Genomic DNA, 22570 nt, shown 5'->3' with positions numbered 1-22570 from the left:
TTGATTTAAAGAGTCAATTTTAATTATTATTATTGTTATTATTATTGTTATTATTGTTATTATTATTATGGTTATTATTGTTATTATTATTATTATTATAGGGACAGATGAGCTGATATGATTCAAAAGATAACCAGATCTGATTTATAAGGATTAGATTAAATTAAAATAATAGTGTTATGTCTGATTAACATAAATTAAAAATTAAATAATCTAATTGAAAATTCATAGGTGTGCTGATTTGATATAGAAAACAGATAAACGGATTTATTAAAAAGTAATACATTCATATATACTGATCTGATACTAAAATGAAGATGAACTGATAAGATAACAAAAAAGTGATAAATAAACAAATCAAAAACTTTGATTATTTGTTTTGATAAACAACATTTGGTCAGATTTATTAATTTGTCTTAAAAATGTGTCAATTTAACAGACATAATATTAAAGTTACTAATTTTTTTTTAGTTTAATATATTAATATATTTAATATATTTGTTTGAATAATGTTTTGCAATCTAAAAAATGCAATCAATGAAAATTATTAATTTAATTTGATTTTATTTTTAGTAAATTTAAATATATAAGTTAACTAGATTGTATAAAATTAATTATTACCTTTTTTTTTTTGTATATGTTATTTATATTTCAAGATCTGAACATTATATCAGTTGAAAGCATTGACAGATATTCAGCAAATGTCACTATCAATCCATTCATACCAATCTGGAATATATCAACAATATTTGTTGTCAAGTATACAGATCCAAATAATGTTAGCATGCTATATAGTTTCACAAATGGTTCAGCTGTTATTTCCTTATTACAAAGCTACACTGTTTACCAGTTATTGGCAGGTGTGAAAAATGAATTTGGTGTTTATGTGTTTGGGAATGTATTTTTCTATCAAACAGATAAAGATGGTAAGTTTAAATATAAAAATTACAACAAATTTTCTGTTTCTAAATAGTTTTTATTCTCTACAATTACTCAAAAAAGCAGATAAACTGATTTATTAAAAAGTAATACGTTTTTATATATTGATCTGATACGAAAAAGAAGATGAACTGATATGATAACAAAAAAAGTGATGAATAAATGGATCAAAAACTTTATTTATTTGTTTTGATAAACAATATTTGGTCAGATCTATTTATTTGTCACAAAAATGTGATAATTTAACAGAGCTAATAATAAACAAATTTATTTTTTAATTATTTAATCTGTTAATTTGAACAATGGTTTTGTAATCTAAAAAATGCAATCAATGAAATCTATAAACTTAATTTGATTTGATTTTTAGTAAATTTAAATATTTAAATTAACGAGATTGTTTAAAATTAATTATTACCTTTTTTTTTGTATATGTTATTTATATTTCAAGATCTGAACATTATATCAGTTGAAAGCATTAATAGATATTCAGTAAATGTCATTATCAATCCATTTATACCAATCTGGAATATATCAGCAATATTTGTTGTTAAGTATACAGATCCAAATAATTTTAGCATGTTATATAATTCCACAAATGGTTCAGCTGTTATTTCCTCATTACAAAGCTACACTGTTTACCAGTTATCAGCAGGTGTAAAGAATGAATTTGGTGTTTATGTGTTTGGGAATGTAGTTTTCTATCAAACAGATCAAGATAGTAAGTTTGTATATATAAAATTATAACAATTTTCTTTAAATAGTTTTCATTTTCTCTAATCACTCTGAAAAACAGATAAACTGATTTATTAAAAAGTAATACATTACAATATACTGTTCTGATACAAAAAATAAAATGAACTGATATGATAACAAAATAGTGACAAATAAATGGATCAAAAACTTTATTTATTTGTTTTGATAAACAATATTTGGTCAGATCTATAAATTTGTCACAAAAATGTGATGAACAGACCTAATATTAAACTAATTTATTTTTTAATTATTTAATTTGTTTAAATAATGTTTTTCAATCTAAAAAATGCAATGAATGTTATTAATTTGATTTGTTTTTTTTTTTAGTAAATTTAAATATTTAAGTTAACTATATTGTTTAAAATTAATTGTTACCTTTTTTTTGTAAATTTTATTTATATTTCAAGTTCTGAACATTATATCAGTTAAAAGCATAGACAGATATTCAGTAAATGTCACTATCAATCCATTTATACCAATCTGGAATATATCAACAATATTTGTTGTTAAGTATACAGATCCAAATAATGTTAGCATGCTATATAATGTTACAAATGGTTCAGCCGTTATTTCCTCATTACAAAGCTATACTGTTTACCAGTTATCGGCAGGTGTGAAAAATGAATTTGGTGTTTATGTGTTTGGGAGTGTAGTTTTCTATCAAACAGATCAAGATAGTAAGTTTGTATATAAAAGATTATAAGAATTTTTTTTTAATAGTTTTTATTCTAAATCTGATTCCTTTAGCTTTATTTGCTGATCTCTATCTATGTTTGTTCATGATCAGTTTCTCAGCTGAAATTACTCTTCTTTTATAGCTTTCATTTTCACTCTATCTTTTATCTCTTTCATTTTCACTCTATCTTTTATCTCTTTCATTTTCACTCTATCTTTTATAGCTTTCATTTTCACTCTATCTTTTATCTCTTTCATTTTCACTCTATCTTTTATCTCTTTCATTTTCACTCTATCTTTTATCTCTTTCATTTTCACTCTATCTTTTATCTCTTTCATTTTCACTCTATCTTTTATCTCTTTCATTTTCACTCTATCTTTTATCTCTTTCATTTTCACTCTATCTTTTATCTCTTTCATTTTCACTCTATCTTTTATCTCTTTCATTTTCACTCTATCTTTTATCTCTTTCATTTTCACTCTATCTTTTATCTCTTTCATTTTCACTCTATCTTTTATCTCTTTCATTTTCACTCTATCTTTTATCTCTTTCATTTTCACTCTATCTTTTATCTCTTTCATTTTCACTCTATCTTTTATAGCTTTCATTTTCACTCTATCTTTTATCTCTTTCATTTTCACTCTATCTTTTATCTCTTTCATTTTCACTCTATCTTTTATCTCTTTCATTTTCACTCTATCTTTTATCTCTTTCATTTTCACTCTATCTTTTATCTCTTTCATTTTCACTCTATCTTTTATAGCTTTCATTTTCACTCTATCTTTTATCTCTTTCATTTTCACTCTATCTTTTATCTCTTTCATTTTCACTCTATCTTTTATCACACTCTTTCTCATTGCTTTTTTTACTACTCAAAGTACTTTTCAAAATTTTTAATAATGATGGTTGTTGGATTTATGTCTTTAATTTTATCTCCATCGGAGATCATTAGTTTTATCTTTTTTTACCAGATAAGTTCTCTTTAAAGCATGAGAACATTTTTTTTTCGAAATGTGTTAATTCAAATTACTCACTTTCTTAAATTAAAAACCCTGCATTTTTTCTTCAGAATTTAGTCCATGTTGGAAGAAATGCGTAATTATGCTTGTCATGCTACAGAATGTAAAAAATTACACAAAAGATTCAACTTTAACTATAAAAAGTTAAAAAATTGACACATAAAATATCTCTAATATGTTATTTTTCACATAATACTTGATAAACATTCTTAAATCTGACAAAATGTGATGAAAGATTCCTAACTAGAAATAATAATTTGGGAATTTTATTGCAAGAATAAACAATTCCTTTTATCCTTGCAAAAAAAATAAAAATAAAAATAAATTTCACTTTGTGCAACAATTAAAGTTCACAACCATGCTAAACCATATTTTAGTCTAATGAAATAAGAAAGAGTTGTCCTATACTTTTTTAGATTTTTTAGAACCATACCATTCAGGGAAAGTTAGCGTCACATCGTAAAACTACTTTTAAAATAATATTTGGATATATACAGGGGTCAACATAGGCCCTGGACTTCAGCGCCCATTGTACATTTTGTCAATAAGTATGACCTATTGTTAGATGCAAGCAGGTCTTAAAGACAGTCCAAAGAATCCTAAGGTCCAATACCTGGTCCATTGGACCTAGTTTATATAATCATTGTTAAACTTTATAATTAAGTTTTCAAACAATAAACAATATATTTTATTTAAAAATACTGAAATGACAAAAATAAAATATCATAGATATTTTTATTAATCTATCATATATGTTTACATTACAAAAATGCACACAAAAAAAAAGCAATATACAAAAAATACAAAATACAAATATGGTGCAATAGTTTAAATTAGAAATGGCTCTTTTACTTACTTTTTTTTTACTTACACGAGTTAATTTTTATCAAAAAGTATATTACATAAGTAATTTTAAATGTTTAATGTAAATTTACATTTCTGTATAAGAAATTAATTTTTTTTAAAAGACTTCTACTTTATAAATGTACGTTTTTTTACTCTCAAAAGTAAGTTATGTAAAAGAAGATTACATTAAAAAGTAATTTACTTTTACGTGTAAAAGTAAGTCACATGAAAAAGCTGTTTACTTTTACATTTAAAAGTTAATTACTTTTTAAAATTACACTACATAATATAAAAGTCCCTCAAACTGTAATTTACATTTACTATAGAGCCGCAAGGTTTAGGAGCCCAAAGGTATATTTAAAGAGCTTTTGTTGTTACTTTTTTTAGTAAAAGTTATTGTTCCAGAGAAACAGAAATTGGACACCTAGACCATTATGCCTACCGGCCGAAAAAAATTTCCTGTGTCATGGTGTAATATACGTATAACCCGAGCTGTAGCTAAGCAATGATTTGTACGTAGATTAAGTAATAAAACTTGTCGTTATTGGAACCTGGAAAGATAAATACCCTAAAACATTTACCATCCCTACCCAAAATGTAAGGGCAACAAATTAGTAAATTTTATTTTTTATTTTCTTACACTAAATTCATGTGGACATGTTTTAAAGTTCAAAGTTATGGTTATATAAAGTTTAAATTAACATCCAAACCGAATAATGTGGTTGTTTCAACATTTTCCTAAACATTCTAATGTGATATAAACAAGAACATACCTAACTTTGGCACTTATGTATGTTTTATTTACCAAAAGTATATTTATTAACCAAAATCATTGGTTTTCATAATTATATTAATAATAGGCTGGGTGAATAAAAAAAAGCAATTGCTTTTACTCAGTAATTGGTCACGTGAGTGTCCAATTGTGGTTACGTTAATAAAAACTTCAGCAGTTTTGCACACATTTTTATTCACGTAAAGTTAAGCAATTTACTCAGTAGTTGCTCAGCAATTACTGAGTAAATTGCTGCAATTCCCAAAAAATACAAAATGAAAAAAAAAACTATAATTGTCAACTAAAATAATCTTATTAAACTCAAACTTCGGAGAAACACATGATCGTCAATTTTTAATGACAAGTTTTTAATGACTTTATGGCAATACGACTATTTTTGTCTTCTTGCCCCCGCCATTTGTATATTTTACAAAAGAAAAGTAATTATTTGTAATGGCAAATTTAGAGAAATAAATTACTATAAAAATTAAAAATCAACCACTGCATTAAAGAATGTCTTTATGTCATAAAAAGAATATATATCCATGACGAAATTAAATTGAAAAAAAAGTTAATTTGATAATTATTAAATTAATAATAATAAAAATAAGAATAATTTGAACAATATTGTAATATTGTTTGAAAAATACAAATGATCTTGTAGACTAAAGTCACTTATAAAAACTTATTTTCTTCGTTATTCTTTGACAAATTTTTAGTCTGTAATTTGATTACTTATTCACGAAAAAAGAGTTGAATTAAAGCTTTTGAATGTGAAAAGAATTCGATTGTCAGGCGAACTTATACCTTATTAAAGAATTTTTTAAATCTGTTAAATAATTGAAACGGTTGCTCAAAATTTATATGATCATAAGTTTTTGAACACTGAGAGATTATTGCATGACAATATAGACTTGTTAATGAACTTAAAATTAATTTAAAATGTTAAAAAAATATGTATATAAATGTTATTAACTCATCGCTCTCACACTATGACATGAAAAGGAAGTTACCATTTTAGGGGTTTATTGTTAACAGACTCCATTTCTCGCAATACTTTTGAAAAACTTTACATAAACATGAATATATAAATGCTTGGAGTTTGCTCCATGTCCTTACATAAAGTTAAATTCTCAAACAAAAACAAAAAGCTTGCTAGGAACCTGATTTTAAATATGTGATTGGAATCTGGTTGTTTAAATATTGTGATTTGCACTTTTGTAAACTTTTTTACTTTAAATTGTTAACAATTTAAAATAAAAAAAATAACAAAGATTTACTGAAAAAAAATAACTTCATGTTATTTCATCTGTATGATAAAATAACAACAAGACACTTTTCTTTACAATCAACCATATAATTTTAAATTTAAAAGTGTGCTTTTTTAAACCATCCTACTAAATTAGCCATATTAAATAAATTAAAAAAAGCGGTTGTTGTGGTTATAAAAAGTTTTTTTTAAGTTATTTACTTTTAGTTTTACTTTTTTATCTTGAATTTTTTTTTTTTCAATTAATCTTGATGTTATTTACATCGGTTATTTAAAAGTTTTTTTAAAAGACAGTCTGGTTTATTATTCTTGCATTGGAAATGGGTCTGCATTTTGCAATTTTATTATAAGTTTTATACTTCTTTTATTCAGCGTGGTTGTTGTTAAAAACCAATCTAACCAAAATGAAGGTCTGGAAATGAATAACTAAACTAATTGTTACATCATAGAATAATAAAAGAATAATTGTTGTCTGGAACAATTAGTTCGTTTCAGACAACAGTTATATGAATAATTAATAAATAAACAAAAAGTTAATTTTTATTTCTGTTAGAGTGGTTGTTACAACCAGGGCTGACCTGGGCTGTCCCAAACAAGGTGTGAAAAAGGTTCACCCCCCTCATTCCCCAAGCTGTTATATATTTTTTTTTTTATTTTTTTTTTATTTTTTTATTCACCTCCTCAAGGCCGAGAAGGCCACTACAGAGGAGGAGGCTACTTATTAGTGGTTAATAACCCTCTCTCAACTCTATAGCTCCGAAACACGAACCTTGACGAACAAGGCCGCTGCGCGGAGAAACAAGTTGAGCGCGGTACTACCAGGGACGTGGTGGGGATCGAACTCGGAACCTCTCGCTTATGAAGCGAGCGCTTTACCACTACACCACTACCGCATATATATATATGCATTTGAGTTAGCACATTTGTACCTTTGCATTTAAGTTGGCAAGTTTTGAAGTATAGTTGGCAAATGTCAAGTATTGAGGACCTTTTTTTGTGTGTTTCTAGTTGGTAAAAAACACATCCGACCCCCCCTCCCTTCCTTTAATGAGAGACCTCTTCGGGACCACCCTGACAACACAACAACTACACTGAATAAGAGAAACAAAAATCTATTTCCTCTGACAAAAAAATTAATGCCAAAACAAATGAATCAAAAAAATGCCTTTTCAAAGCTTTTTTGCAAAAAATCTTTCCTTTAAAAAGTTATAAACCCCAACTTTAAAGAGAAAAAAAAATAGATTCAAAAAAGTGAAGTTCTCCAGTTGGGTCTGAAAACAGTTTCAAGATGTACTTTTATTAAATTTACACAAATGCTGAAAGTTTCAGAGCTCTAGCTAGTCTGAAAGGTAGTGAAAAATCAATCGCAAGATTCCGGGAACAAAAAGGAGGTTGTTAGGGTGCCCACAACCTATACTAGAAGATTAAACAGCTTTCCTTACCATCTTTTTTCAAATAGATTATATATGATAAAACGCAATAAAAAATTATATCTAATAAACACACTTTTAATTATATAAATTAAATCAGATAGTTTAAATGTCTTATAGTTTTTTGAAAACTGTTTTAGCAGTCCTTGCAGATACAAAAAATGTTGTATTGCGTTATATTACCATAACAAAGTACTTAATGGAAAAAGCAAATACAAAGTAAAAAAACTAGAGAAAAAGCGCGCTCTAACAAATAGTGAATTAGTCAAGGTTTACACATGCATGAATTACCCATAGCTTAGAAATTCCCACCCCAACCCCCCCTCCTCTCCGCCAAACTTTCATTATAGCCACTAACCTATTTCTGCTCAATAAAAAAAGGAAATAAAAAATCAATGATTATTTAGCAGCCCCTATTAGCACTCATGCAGCAGGGAGCCCGTCTCTGCACTACTGGTATACCCGTATGTTGAATATATTTGCCCCTAATTATAATAGAACTACTCTTTATAAAATAGATGAAAAAAAATCCTTTCCCGATGCCCCACCATAAACACTGCCCATATACATCAGAGTATTACCTGAAGTATTACCCAGAAGTGTCCTCAAACAGGCAATGGATTTGAATATGATCTATCTCAAAATTTATGTTAAATCAACATGAAATGACTGTTCTTTGAGAAAGTAAATAATATAACTTACATTTTACTTACTTACAAAGTAAAGTATAAAATTTCAAAGAAAAAAATTACTTTTATTTGTAATTGTAAATAACAATTTTTTTCAAATAACTTTTATGTAAGCTGTTTTTGCTAATTAGTTACTTCTACAGGTAAATGTAATTTGTTGTAGTGATGTAGTTTTATTTTACTTTGTAAAGTAAGTGTTATGTTTTTTAAATATTATATTGACGTAAGTTTACTTCAAAAATAACTTTTTTTACATATAAAAAGTAAATTATTTTGGCGTAAATTTTTTACATAGTTATAACCAAAATTACTTTTTAAAGTAATTTACTTTACACGACTCACCATTAAAAGTAAGTTACATTTGTAAAATTAAAAATGCAAATAACTTTTACTTGTAAAATTAAATTACTTTTTCAAGTAGCAGCTACTTATTTAAAAAGCTTAACTTAAGTAATTAAGTTTTACACGTTATATAATTTATGCAAAAAAAAGAACGAGTTACTTTTAAAGGTAAGTAAATTATATATTTTTATATGAGTTATGTAAAGTAATTTACGCCTAAAAGTAATTTACTTTTTTACATCAAAATAAGTAAAAGTGCCATCCCTAGTTTAAATAGTTTATACTAAACAGACCGCAACTCATCATTGGTACAGGTATGACAAAACTTCTTAATTGTGCACATTTTTAGTTTATTTTTTTTTAGTTTTTAAAGCTGTATTCAAGTTAACAGTGCTAGTAAGGGGTGTTAAATGTTATTTCATTAAGAACCTACAGCATAACTACCTACAGCATTTAAATTTGTATTGACATACAGTTAACGTTAGAATTAAGTAACACAGATATAATTTCAAACAAAAAACAGAAAAATTGTACAGGCTTTAGCAAAACACAATTATTTTAACCACTAACCTGATGTTTTCAAAAGATATGACACAATCCTATGTCATTTTATTAAACTAAAATCTGGTTCGGCATGGTTGTGAGTTCAAGATTGTAAAGTTTAATTAATTATGATTGTTTCTACTTTTTTTAGGAGTTTTTTAGAAATGATTTTAATCTAAGGAGTCTTTTTATAAGTTTTTTAGCTTCAGCAAATTAACACAAAAAAATTGAATTTTAAAACAACAATTTTTTTTGCCTAAACCCATGGGGGGTTTAGGCAAAAAAAAATTTTTTAATACAACTTTAAAATAATATTGGCTTCCACGTAGAAATTTAAAGTAATTTAAATTCAAAAGTGCTTTATGTTAAATAAAATTTCTGCGCAAGAGAGCAAAGATTATACTTCTATGCAAAGGATAAATTTAACGCAACTTTATGAGCCCTAACAAAAAAATTACTTTTAAGAAAGGCAAAAAAAAATGCTTAATTAGAAAAGAAAAAAAGTTAACAAACGAACTGCAAAAATATTTTTTTGAGAAAAAACTAATTGCGAAGGTGTGAAAAGCAATCGCAATTCTCGATTGCAATACGCTTAATTCAAGCCCTGAGCTTAGTCAATAACAAAAAATTATATAATCCTTTACAAGCTTAACTAAAGTGAGTTCAATTTGAATGTATTACAATTAAAAAATTAGAAAGAAAAAAGTAATTAAATTGTAATAATTTTTATTATTTTTTGATATTTTTAAATTATACTTTTTATTACTATATTTAATTCCTATCATTTTAGTTCTAATTAGTTACTTAACTATATTTTTCTGTTATTTCTGATATATATGTTATATCTGATATTTTTTTAGTTGTTGTATCTCTCATCTTAGTTATAATATTTTATCTACTAACCCCTATATGTAACAGTTAGTTACATTGTACCATTTTACATTACAGTTTAGTAATAAATCTGTTAAATTTGTGTAACTTATAAATCAACATTTTTATGTAATTAGGCGTATCGTGAAATGTATTTTAACGTATTTAAAAAATAAATAACTTTTTTTTAGATTTTTATATAGTATCAAAAATATAAAATTGTTTCTATACAAGAATATATATAATGCATTACGATGTAACTAAAAAAAGCAAGAGTAATTAAGTATATTTAAAACAAAAAAAATTAAAGTAATTTTGAATAGCAATCTTTATTTTTGTTGTGGTATAAAAATAAAATTATTTTTGACATTTTTTATACATTTTAGAGTGTTTATAAGAATTCAAAAAATCTTTTTTTTTCATGACAATGTAACCAATTGAGAAAAAATTATTGTACTACTTGCAAGCGGTACACAATATAGTTAATCAACTATACCAAGTTGTACAGTAGTATTGTCTCAATTGGTTACTTTGTCACAAAAAAAAACTTTTTTGCTTTTAAAATACTAATTATTTTTATTATTTTATATTATAATATCAAATAATTATAAATCTTTTTAAAAGTTGAATCATTAAAAAAAAACTTGCTATTTTTGCTCTTTTTAACAGCTCTGGCCATATTTTTATTCCTTGGCCTTGGCTACTTAGGACAAAAAGTTTTTGGCCTTGAAACTTGTAGCATGTGGCCTTAAGTTTTCTATTATTGGCTCTGTTTACAACATTGATTACATCCAGACAATAGCTTTAGGCTTTGTAACTTTTTCGTGTCAGGTTTTTCTAATGTTTAAAGAACCACTTCCTTTTTTTAAAAAATTTTTTAACTTACATAATACACAATTAAAACAAAAAAACCATCATCATCACTAAGTTCTCTTAATCAACATTTAATAATATTTGTGGTCTTCAACATAAATTTTCTTCTGTTAAGTCTTATCTCTTACAAAGTTCACCAGACTTACTTGCTCTTTGTGAGACTAATTTGAGTTCAGTTCATCTTGTGATGAGTTCAGGTCAATTAGTGATCTTAGTTTTAAAGGTTATCATCCTTTAATTTGTAAAAAAACTAATAGTCACATGCACAGCCTGGGCATTTACATTCGTAAGGTTTATTAAGATTTGTTGGAAAACTAGACATGAATCTGCAGACTATTCTTTCATGAGCTTTTGTTTAGCATCATATCACCTTTCTCTAACCAAATTCTTTCTCTTTATCTTTCAATTGATATTGTTGCTGTTGGTGAATCTAGTGCTCATCACACAAAATGGCTTGGTCCTAATGTCAGTGAATCTGCAGGTGTTAAGGCTCACAACTATTGCATATCTCAATTTCTAACTCAAATAGTCAACTTTCCAACTTGCTTTTTAGACAATCCGAATTATTTACCTTTTCTGCTTGACTTCTCTTGTCTTGTTCCAATCCTAGTCAGTACTCAGTTTTTCCTCATTTACTGTTAGGTGCTTCATGGTTTGATCTCTCTAAAAGTATCAACTAACTAAAAAAACTATGACTAACTAGGTGTGAGCACGCCTTGAAAAAAATCAATAATTAACTAAAAAACTATAACTAGACTAGGTACGATCTTTCTAACTATAAATAACAGTTTGATCTCTCCAAAACTATTATCTTATTCTTCTTCATCATCAGAAACCCCCTATAATTGTACCTCTAACAACTACCTTAAAGATCACTGGGACTTTAGTTGAAGTCTTTTGTCTTCCTGGTAATAAGTATGCTTCTTATGTAACTTCTTGGATTCAGGCTGGCACAAAGGATTTCATTTATATATAGTATTATATGAATCTTTTATTCCCTCTAAGCGATTCCAAGTCAAGTCTCACTTTTTTCCATGGTTTTCCTCTCATTGTGCTGCTGCAATTTCCAATTGAACCTGTCATTTCGAAAAGGGCACAAGTCCATTTACTAAAACATTTCAAAATCAACAAAAATATGATTTTTATTAAAATAATGTCTAGGTTGCTAAAGAAATTAAACATAGAAGTTGATAAATAAAGAACGTATATAACTTATGTATTTTTTATTTTTTATAAAAAAAACATAAATCATACAGAAATTTTTAATTCAAACTTATAAACTAACTGCTAAAAGTTTACCTTAAGACAAAGCTCAACTGTTTGCTTAAGAACTTTTCATCAATCTCTTTTTTTGATGTCACTAATCCTTATCCTACCTGATAAGACAAACAAATTGATCAATTGCTTGACATTAGTATGACTCTAGCCTCTGTAACTAAAGTGATTTCCTGCTTAAACTTTTCTACAGCTTGTTGTCTGGACAACATACCTGTTATAATCTTGCAGAAGTGTTTTCTGGAGTTGTCATCTATACTTTCAAAACTATTTAACAAGAGCTTATTAGAGTCTTGTTTTCCAGCCTGCTGGAAAGCGGCATCTGTTATCGCTTTTTAAAAAAATCTGGAGAGCGATCTAATTTGTCTAACTACCGTCCCATTAGTATTATACTACTATCGTAAACAAGGTTTTTAAGTTTTTAATTAACAAACACTTGATCTCTCATCTTGAATCTAATAACATCTGATCATCAAAATGAATTTTGATCTTCTTGTTCTATTACTGATTTGTTAACAGTAATAACCAATAGGTCATTAGATAGATGTGGAGAGGTTAGGGCTATTGCTCTTGACATTTCTAAAGTCTTAAAAAAAATTTGGCATGCTGATCTTCTCCATAACCTTTTTTGACAGTGGATTAGGTAATATCTTTATGAATACTGAATCCTTCCTTACCTATTGTATTATAAAAGTTTTCCTTGATGGACAACACTCTTTTTCATTTCCTGTATTTTCAGGGATTCCTCGAGGTTCTATCCTTGGCCCTATACTTTTTTTAATTTACATTAAGGATCTCTCAGAAATTCTCATATCTTAGTTGACATTGTTTGCTTATAATATTACGATTTATTCGTCTTGATAAGAATCCAACACTCTCTAATTGCTTGGAAGGGGCATTTGAGCTTAAAAAGGATCTCATTTCTGTTGCAGCATGGAGCTTTCATGTGACTAGTGAACTTTAATTCAGGTAAATTTTTTTTCAGCTAACTGTAAGGTGCTCAATGAGTCATCATCCTTTGTTTTCTAAGATTAACTTTTACTTCAAATCTTTCTTAGAAACCATATATCAAATCCATTCCAAAGTTAGCATCTGCTAAGGTTGCATTTTTTTATTGTGCTCTCCGCTTCTTTACTTTGGATTCCATTCTTTTTTTCTATAAATCTTTAATTCAAACTTTTATGGACTACTGTTACTATATCTGGAGCAGATCTTTAAATGATGCTCTTTCTCCTTTAGACAGAGTGCAAAAATGCATTGTAAACATAGCTAGACCTGCTCTTTCATCTAATCTTCAACCATTGTCACATTGTTGCTTCTCTTTCTCTTTTTTACAAATACCATTTTAAAGAATACAATTTAACTAACCTTCTAAAGAACTAGCGTCTCTAGTGCTATTTACTAAAATTCATTCTTGTTTTATTTGTCATTTAATTAAGTCATCTTTTTATTGCGACTATTCTTATTTTTTTTTCCCTCAAACATCACATTTTGGAATTCTCATCCTAAATCTTGTTTGCCTGATTCATATAATTTCCAATATTTTAAGTTGTCTGGTAATCGTTATCTTGCTTTATAATTTTTATCTTTTCTTTTCCAGAAACTATAATAGTGGTTGCTTTCAGCCTTGTTTGAAGTAAAGATGTTTTGTTTTGTTTGTTTGTTTTTTTTAAATCTTACTAGTACTAATACACTAGATATAATACAAAAATATTTTTTGATAATATTTTATCAAAAAATATTTTTATGAAATTTCAAACAAAATTTATTGATGCTGATCAAGGAAAAGCCTATTGTTAAAAAATTTATTACCAACAATATAGAACAGAGAAAATTAATAAAATAGTAGTTGTCTGTAACATTTATAGTCTAATCAATGAGTTTTGTAAAAGAAATGTCATTTAATGCATCATAATTGTCAGACAGAGGTGTAGGTGCTAGTACAACAGTCTTTTTTTGCGTCTGATTAGATTATTATTTGAAAAATAACAAAATTTGTATATAAAATCATACAATCATTGAAAACAAATATCTTGAAAAATCTTAAAAAATCTTGACTCAGGCTAATACTATGTTTCCCTTTTTTTTAAATACCTTAAATGGTCAAATAATTTCCATTTAAGGTATTTGCATAAAAATAGTTTTAAAGATCACATTTAAAAGCCAAATGGTTTTCAAAAGAGTAACATTTGAGAGGTCATGTAAAAAAAGTATGTAAATACATTGCGAAAATCTGCTGTTTTCTCCAATGCTTATACAACATTGAGCCATTGTTAGTTTTATCAGATTTGTATTAATGAAAACCTTAATAACGACATGATTAAAAATAGTTGAGAAAATTACATTGGTTCAACATATGTAAAAACATCGCAAAAGTTGGTTGTTTTTTCAATCTAAACCCAACATTGATCCAATGTATAGAGATCAACATTGGTCCAATGTATATGGATCAACGTTGACCAAATGTGTACAAACCTACATTGATCCAATGTATATGATTTAACGTTGATCTGATGTTTATAACCCAACATCAATCAAATATGTATGGATTAACGTTGGATAATAATTGGATCAACGTTGCTCTATATACATTGGAATAACATTTGATTATATACAATGGATCAACGTAGTGTTTGCATCGAGATAAAAGAGATATACAAATATATATTTGTATAATTAATAAGAATTATTTTTCACCCAAATATTTCAGATCAAAATACATTTTATTAATATATTTTTCTCTTACTTATATAACAAAATATCAAGCCACAAGCATAGCAAACATGAATTAGCAATGATGACCAAGTTTTTACTAATAATTGGAGGAATTGCACATTCTAACATCTATGAATTGCATATTCTAATATCTAGTGCAATATCTGTCCACTTCCTTTATGCAATCTTTCTAACTTGACTTCTTCTGACTTTCACTCTAATTCCTTCGTTCTTTTCAAAATCACTCTTGGTCTTCAAAGAGAGTTATGACGCTCTTTAGTTAGCTGAACTTGTCTTTGCGGTCCTTGGTAATGAGAAGTATGGCAACTAGCTGGAGGAGGATAAACCACAAAACCAGTATAAAGAAACGCCATCAGCAATGTTGATTCATCAAAATGAAATATATGTATAAGCACATATATACTATTATATTTGCGTATAAATATATAATATGTAATTTTTATATATATATACTAAAATATAAAACAAATTAATTTAATTCTGATAAAAGTTAAATATAACGTTGTTCAAACGTAAAAATATAACGTTGGATCAATCTAAAATACAACATTTTTCTAGTTTTGTACATTAAAGAATATAGTGGATATCAATAAAGTTTATTTACCTGATGGTCATTATAAAAACAATGAAAACTTTTTAAATCTATGCCATCATAAAGATTTCCAGATCCCCTTTTGGTGATATAGATGGTACTGTAAAAAGAATAACAACAAGAGTAAGCTCACAAAGACCATCAGAAAATCAAATATTGACAATTGATGATATGCCTAATTTTAGTATGGTTGATATAAACACAAGTTATAAAATTACCAAAGAAACTGCAACAGCAAGGTAAAAACAACTAAAGGAAAAATTTGATGCAGAAAAAACTGTTCCAAAGACTAGAAGTTACCACTATTACATACCATAAAATTATCACATAAAGTCATTCAGTCATAAAGGATCCCGCATATATTTGTATAAAAAAAAATTCTTATTAATTATACAAATATATATTTGTATATATGTTGTTCATTCTATAGTGAACAAGCTGTCGAAATTGCTCTTCAAGGTTTTTATCAACACCTGTCAAATATAAGCAAAACAATAATCATTGAGAGTGCAAAGCTTGATTGTTGCACTAACCTAAACAGTAAAATCTTCAAAGAACTGCTAGCATATTTTGAATTATTAGAGATTAGGCAGCAGTTTAAAATGAACACTTTTGTCCTAATCCTTAAATGCTAATAGTTTAAAAACTATGAATTTTAATATTATATTTAAAAGTTGTATTTTAGAGTATTTGTAATAAAAGATTATATTAATTAATAAATATTTTGCAAAGAAAATCAAAGAAATGTAATCAGATGCTGTTTGATGGTAATATATCATAGAAGTAGATTTTAAAAGTAAATGTATTTAAGAAAGAGTTAATATAAAATTTATTAACTGAGATATATTTTTTTTATTTGTTTTACCTATTGGTAGTCCTTTAATCAGGGTTTGCACTTTTTTTTAGCATTTTTTTTGCATTTTTGCAATAGTTTATACCTTAAGAAATGGTTATATATTCACGCTTTGCTTTGTCATTTCAAACCATGTTTTAAGTAGCCAATTAATATTTTTTAATCATAAAAGGAAAAGCTACCAATAAAATAATTATAACAAAATATGTTGGTATTGCATTGTAGAATATCCATGTAATCATTATTTTAAATAAGTGAAAGAAACTGTAGTTGGTAACATTTGGAGGTATAAGTACTTGTGGAGTTCCTCAAGGATCCATTTTAGGACTGCTTTTGGTTTTAATTTACATTAACGACTTAAGCAGAGCTTCGAATATTTTAGACTCTGTTTTGTTTTCTGACAATACCAATTTATTTTATTCCCATAGTAACATAAAAACTCTATTTAAAATAGTCAACGAAGAACTGTTAAAAGTAATTGAATGGTTTAATACAAATAAATTGTCATTAAACTTAACCAAAACTAGGTATATTTTTTTTCATCGCTTTTATCAAAGAGACGAAATTCCTCTAAAGCTCCCAAATATTAGCATCGGGAATCAATTTATAAAAAGAGAACACTCAATGAAGTTTCTAGGTGTTCTTCTTGACGAAAATATCACCTGGACAAACCACTTAAAACTAATCGAAAATAAAATTTCTAAAAATATTGGCATACTTTATAAGGTAAAACCTTATCTAAATCAAACTTGCTTAAAATATATCTACTTTTCTTTTATTCATTGTTATCTCAATTATGCTAACATTGCTTGGTGCAGCATCAATAAAAAAAAACTAAACAAACTATTTAACAAACAAAAACATGCCATAAGAATAATATCCAACGCAGACCGTCTCTCTCATTCACAGTCACTACTTATTAATCTAAAAATCTTAAAAACCAAATAAATATATATCATCATTTAATTTTTATGCATAAAATCAATAACCATATGATGCCAAATATTTTTAAAACGCTATTTAAAAAAATACAGCACAAATACCTTACTAGACATGCAAACAATAATTATGTTCAAGCTAAAAATCACTTTGAAGCCACTAAGTTTTCCATCACAACTAGAGGCCCACAACTATGGAGTAAAGTAATTATAAAAGACATCAAAACGCTTGCAAACATAAATATTTTTAAATCAAAATTAAAAGAAATAATTTTAATTAATCAAAACATGAAGGACTTCTTCTAGAGCTATATTTATTTGTTGGCCTTTAAAATATTGTATAGTATATTTTCATTTTATTTGCAAAGGTTTAAAAACTTAGTTCACTAAAAAACTTATTTTTTATTTTCTTTTTATGAAAAACCAAAGGTCTTGCTATAGAAGTTTAAATTCTTTTCATTATATTTCCTAATTAAGAATTCTTAATCGCAATAATTAAAAATATTTATATACAGTTTCAAAAATCATTTTTGTTTGTTTCTTTCTTTTACATTTTTGCTTTGTGTTCAATTATATTTGAAAATAAGTTTTAGAATTTATTATCTCTATTTTTTTGTCTTTTTTTTGTTTGTTTGTTTTTTGTTTTTGTTTTTGTTTTTTAAAAAAAATAAAAAAATAAAACAAGTTTACTTTTTTTTTTCTTTTTATATTTGATAACTTTTTTAATGACAAGATTCGATAGCTATATTATTTACGGATTATTAAGAGCTTGGCGATAAGACTATTTTGTCTTCTTCTTGCCTCCGCCATGTGTATATTTTACCAATACGAGTTGTAATTATTTTAAATGGCAAACTTATAACTTTAAAAAAAAAAAGTAGCAAAACACTAACAAAATTTTAACTAAAAGTGCTATAAATCCTCAACCATTTAATCAATCAGACTGAAATTTTATCCATAGTTTGTTGTGGTCATAGGCTATATTTGCACTAATTTCTATCAAATAATATAGAGTGTTTCTCATTCTATAGGTGTTTTTATTGGCTCACTATGAAGTCGAAGTTTCACTCAATTTAAATATTTAAATTAAATTTGCATTATCAAACAAATTTGAGTTTGTTACAAATTGAAACTTTATTTTTTTGTGACAAAGTTACTGATTGAGACAAAACTATTGTACATTAAAGGTAAATTAAAACATACTTCTTTATATCTATAGGAACCGCTTCAGTCAAGGAGGCAATTTTTATAATTATTGTTACAATCTTTCTCTCAACTCTTTAATATTGAAATGTAAGTCTTGACGAATTAGGCTGCTGTGTAGAGAAACAAGTTGAGTGCAGTACTACTAAGACATGTTGGTTTTAACTTTGAACTTAGTAGGTTTGAACACACCGCATTCCTAGGCATCAAAGTATAGTGGCATTAACTCTCTTAAGAAGTAAATGCAGTGTATCACATTCATAAATGATTTATTAGTAAATTCTTTCCTTTTTGTTTTTAACTAGTATGAAATATATTAGTTAAGTTTAAAATTTTTAAAACTAAAGAACACTGCCACATGCATCATTATATATTATATCTTTATAATATTGAATAACATATAAGAGTTTTGATGTAGTAGAACTTTTTTATTCAGTTCAATAAAATATTAACCTTGCATACTAATTTTGATTTCAAAAAAGTTAACATCTTTTAAAAAATTTTGCTTTAATTTTTAAAATTGAATGAAAAAAATAACAATAATAAAAAAAATCTTGAAACATGTTCATTTGTGCAAAGTTTTAAATTATATGTTTTTCCATAGTATGTAGCTTTCTTTTTCATAGTATGTAGCTTTCTTGTTACATAATAAGCATTTTAAAAAGTATATTTTATACTTATTTATAAAAGTATATTTCATACTTATATATAAAAGTATATTTCATACATTTTAAAAAGTATATTTCATACTTATTTATAAAAGTATATTTCATACATTTTAAAAAGTATATTTCATATTACAGGTATTATGGCTTTTCATGTTCCATTTAGTGCCATTTGATTTTATAAATGTTTTGACTTAAAGATAAAACTTACATATTTTGCAATAACTTCTTTACATTTAAATAACCTCACTTCTTTATAGGTTAATTGGGTTTTGCAGAAGTGTTCTTAGTAGATTGTTTGGTAGTTTAAATATAATTACTGGCTGTATATTAGAAAAAACATCTTTTACTCTTTCATTTGAATATAGAATAAGCATTATCATATAGAATAAGGTTAGTTTCAGTAATATAAGTTTGGCAGTTCAGATTGCTGTAAAAAGTTTTAACTAGAAGAAATATTTCTTTAGATTGGTTTTGGATATTCTACTTTTTCAATAGCATTACTAGGATATTTACATTCTTTTAGCCATGTTTTGTTATGCTAAATGTTGTTTTTCTTTATTGTAATCAAGAGGTAATATCAATTATTTTTTTAGTGAGATTATATAGAATGTTCTTTTTTATGTGATATGGATAATGGATTTTGAAATTTAAGGAATCATGAGTATTGTTTTTTTTATAATATATTTAAAAAAATATATATATATAAAAAAAAATGTATATATATATTTTTATGTCAGTTTTTATTTTATTGCTGTTTTCAAGAATGATTGATATATCTAAGAAATTAATAATATTTTAAGTGTTACCATCTTTTATAAATTTTTTTGCCCACGTCTGTTGTAAAATAATTGAATTATCTAGTTCAGTTAGAGAATTTTTAGTCTTAATAATATCTAAAGGTTTTGGCCGAATTATGAAACCATCACCAATATAAGTATCTGTTGCATGTTATTACCTTCTTTGTTGGAAAAGTATTTAGGTAAAATTTCAGGAAAAAGTCTTTTTTCTCCTAAATACCCCATTGTGAAACAAGCATAATCTGGTGCAATGAAATTAGTACGCTTGGCTGTTCCAGTAATTTGACAAAGCATTTAGATAAATAAAAAGTTATTGCTATTAATAATTATATATATATATATATATATATATATATATATATATATATATATATATATATATATATATATATATATATATATATATATAGGTTTGTATTTATGTAGGCATTATTATATGTATATATGCATTTGCAGTGCTTGGATGCGACGAGATGCCATCCCCTAATCTAATTATAAAGTATAAATTATCTCACTAAAATTTTATAAATTTCCTAGTATAATAATGATTAGGGAGTATTTTTAATTTACTGGAAACCATCCCATCACTTTTTTCTCCATTTCAAACACTGTGCACATGCATATATATATATATATATATATATATATATATATATATATATATATATATATATATATATATATATATATTTATATATATATATATATATATATATATATATATATATCAATAGTATATTTTATATCTTTAATTTTAAGAATCTCATTTTGTTACTTGTTTCTTATGACTGTTTGACTGTTTCTTTATAAAATTATTTTTATATCAAATCAATTTTTAGTTCCAACTGGTTGTCCGAGTAATTTAACTGTTGTAACAATTAGTTCTACTGCTTTGTTGTTATCTTGGGATAAAGTTGAATATTCATTGAGGAAAGGAATTATAATAACGTATTTATATACATGTTACAGCACTGATAATAGTATTTCAAACAATGTTGGCAATAATACTTTTAATGTAGCAGTAAATGATCTTGTTCCAGATACTGACTACAATTGTTCTGTGGCAGCTTGTACCAAAGTTGGTTGTGGTGCACCAGCAATTAAGCTTATAAAAACATTGGGGGGAAGTATGTCAAGCAATATGCATATACATATATATATATATATATATATATATATATATATATATATATATATATATATATATATACATATATATATATATATATATATATATATATATATATATATATATACATATATATATATATATATATATATATATGTATATACATATATATATATATATATATATATATATATATATATATATATATATATATATATATATATATGTATATATATATATATATATATATATATGTATATATATATATATATATATATATATATATATATATATATATATATATATATATATATATATATATATTAGTTATTTTTTATGTTTTAAATTTTAAGCTAATTAAAAGTAGCCAACTATTTAGTTATAAAAATAATTTATTTGTAAAAAACATTTGATGACATTTTTTATGTTTTTATTTGTGGTAATTCACAACTAGGGTAGGGTAGGTTAATGTAGGTCTAATCGATATTTATAAGTTATTCAGAAGAAGTTGTTTAGGTAGAAGTTTTTTTTCTGTATCTTATAGGTGGTTAAAACAACTCTCTAAATTTTTATTATTAATTTACTAGGCAAATTCTTTAGTATATTTTTTATTCAAAATGGTGCAAACCTTCAAAAAAAAAGTATTAAAAATGGAGTTTAACACATAGAATATGTTTCGAAATATTTCATTGAAAAAAGATACAAATGTAACTTAGAGCCACATTACCCCACTAAATGGGGTAATGTGGTTCTATAGAATACAACTCAGATTAGTGATCCTAAGACATCTTTAAAAATTATGAATAAAATTTTTTTGATGTAGTTTACTAAAAATGATGTCTAATTATAATTTTCATTTCAATCTAATTATAGTATTTTTAAAAAAAATTGGTTTTGCTATATACATTTTTTGCTTTAAGTCGGAAATTGGTAAAAATAGGCTCAGATTACCCCACCCTACCCTAACAATTATAGAGTACAGCTTAAAACAGGACTTTAACAGCTGCATTCTGTTTACATATATTGCATCCTGTATAAATGTTTTTATTATTAGACATTTGTAGACATTTAATATTGATAAATATCAGCACACTTTGGGACAGAAAACCATGATCGCATTATTACCATTAAACCTTTTTAAGATTTAATGGTAATACTGGGACTTATTATTGATAAAGCATTTTTGTCATTACGGAAACATGATTTCATAATTAAAAAAAAAATTATTTTATTTTATAAAAAACTAGAACATGAGGAGTTTATTTTGTATAGCTACAACTTCTATAGGGCAAAGTAATTTTTGATTTAATTTAAAATCTACTGTTAAATTTTGATATAATTTCAAAAGTTACAAAAA

The 22570-nt window shown here is 25.8% G+C and overlaps 1 protein-coding gene and 1 pseudogene across 3 annotated transcripts in view; one reads left to right on the top strand and one right to left on the bottom strand.

Moving 5' to 3' along the window:
- LOC105846914 (phosphatidylinositol phosphatase PTPRQ) overlaps positions 1 to 22570 on the top strand; it is a 146565-nt gene that overhangs the window by 76914 nt on the left and 47081 nt on the right. For 2 of the 3 annotated variants that reach the window (XM_065810983.1, XM_065810982.1), the window contains exons 6-9: positions 657 to 926; positions 1388 to 1657; positions 2100 to 2369; positions 20924 to 21211. In XM_065810983.1, coding sequence (XP_065667055.1) covers positions 657 to 926; positions 1388 to 1657; positions 2100 to 2369; positions 20924 to 21211 — 1098 coding nt within the window. The remainder of the gene's footprint in view (positions 1 to 656; positions 927 to 1387; positions 1658 to 2099; positions 2370 to 20923; positions 21212 to 22570) is intronic. The other variant, XM_065810984.1, reaches the window with a different exon arrangement.
- On the bottom strand, positions 2660 to 20378 carry LOC136087441 (nuclear speckle splicing regulatory protein 1-like; annotated as a pseudogene).

This window comes from Hydra vulgaris, chromosome 11, assembly GCF_038396675.1.
Source record: "Hydra vulgaris chromosome 11, alternate assembly HydraT2T_AEP".
NCBI classification, from domain to species: domain Eukaryota; kingdom Metazoa; phylum Cnidaria; class Hydrozoa; order Anthoathecata; family Hydridae; genus Hydra; species Hydra vulgaris.
Note: the sequence above shows the minus strand (reverse complement) of the source record. Positions and strands in the feature narration are given on the sequence as shown.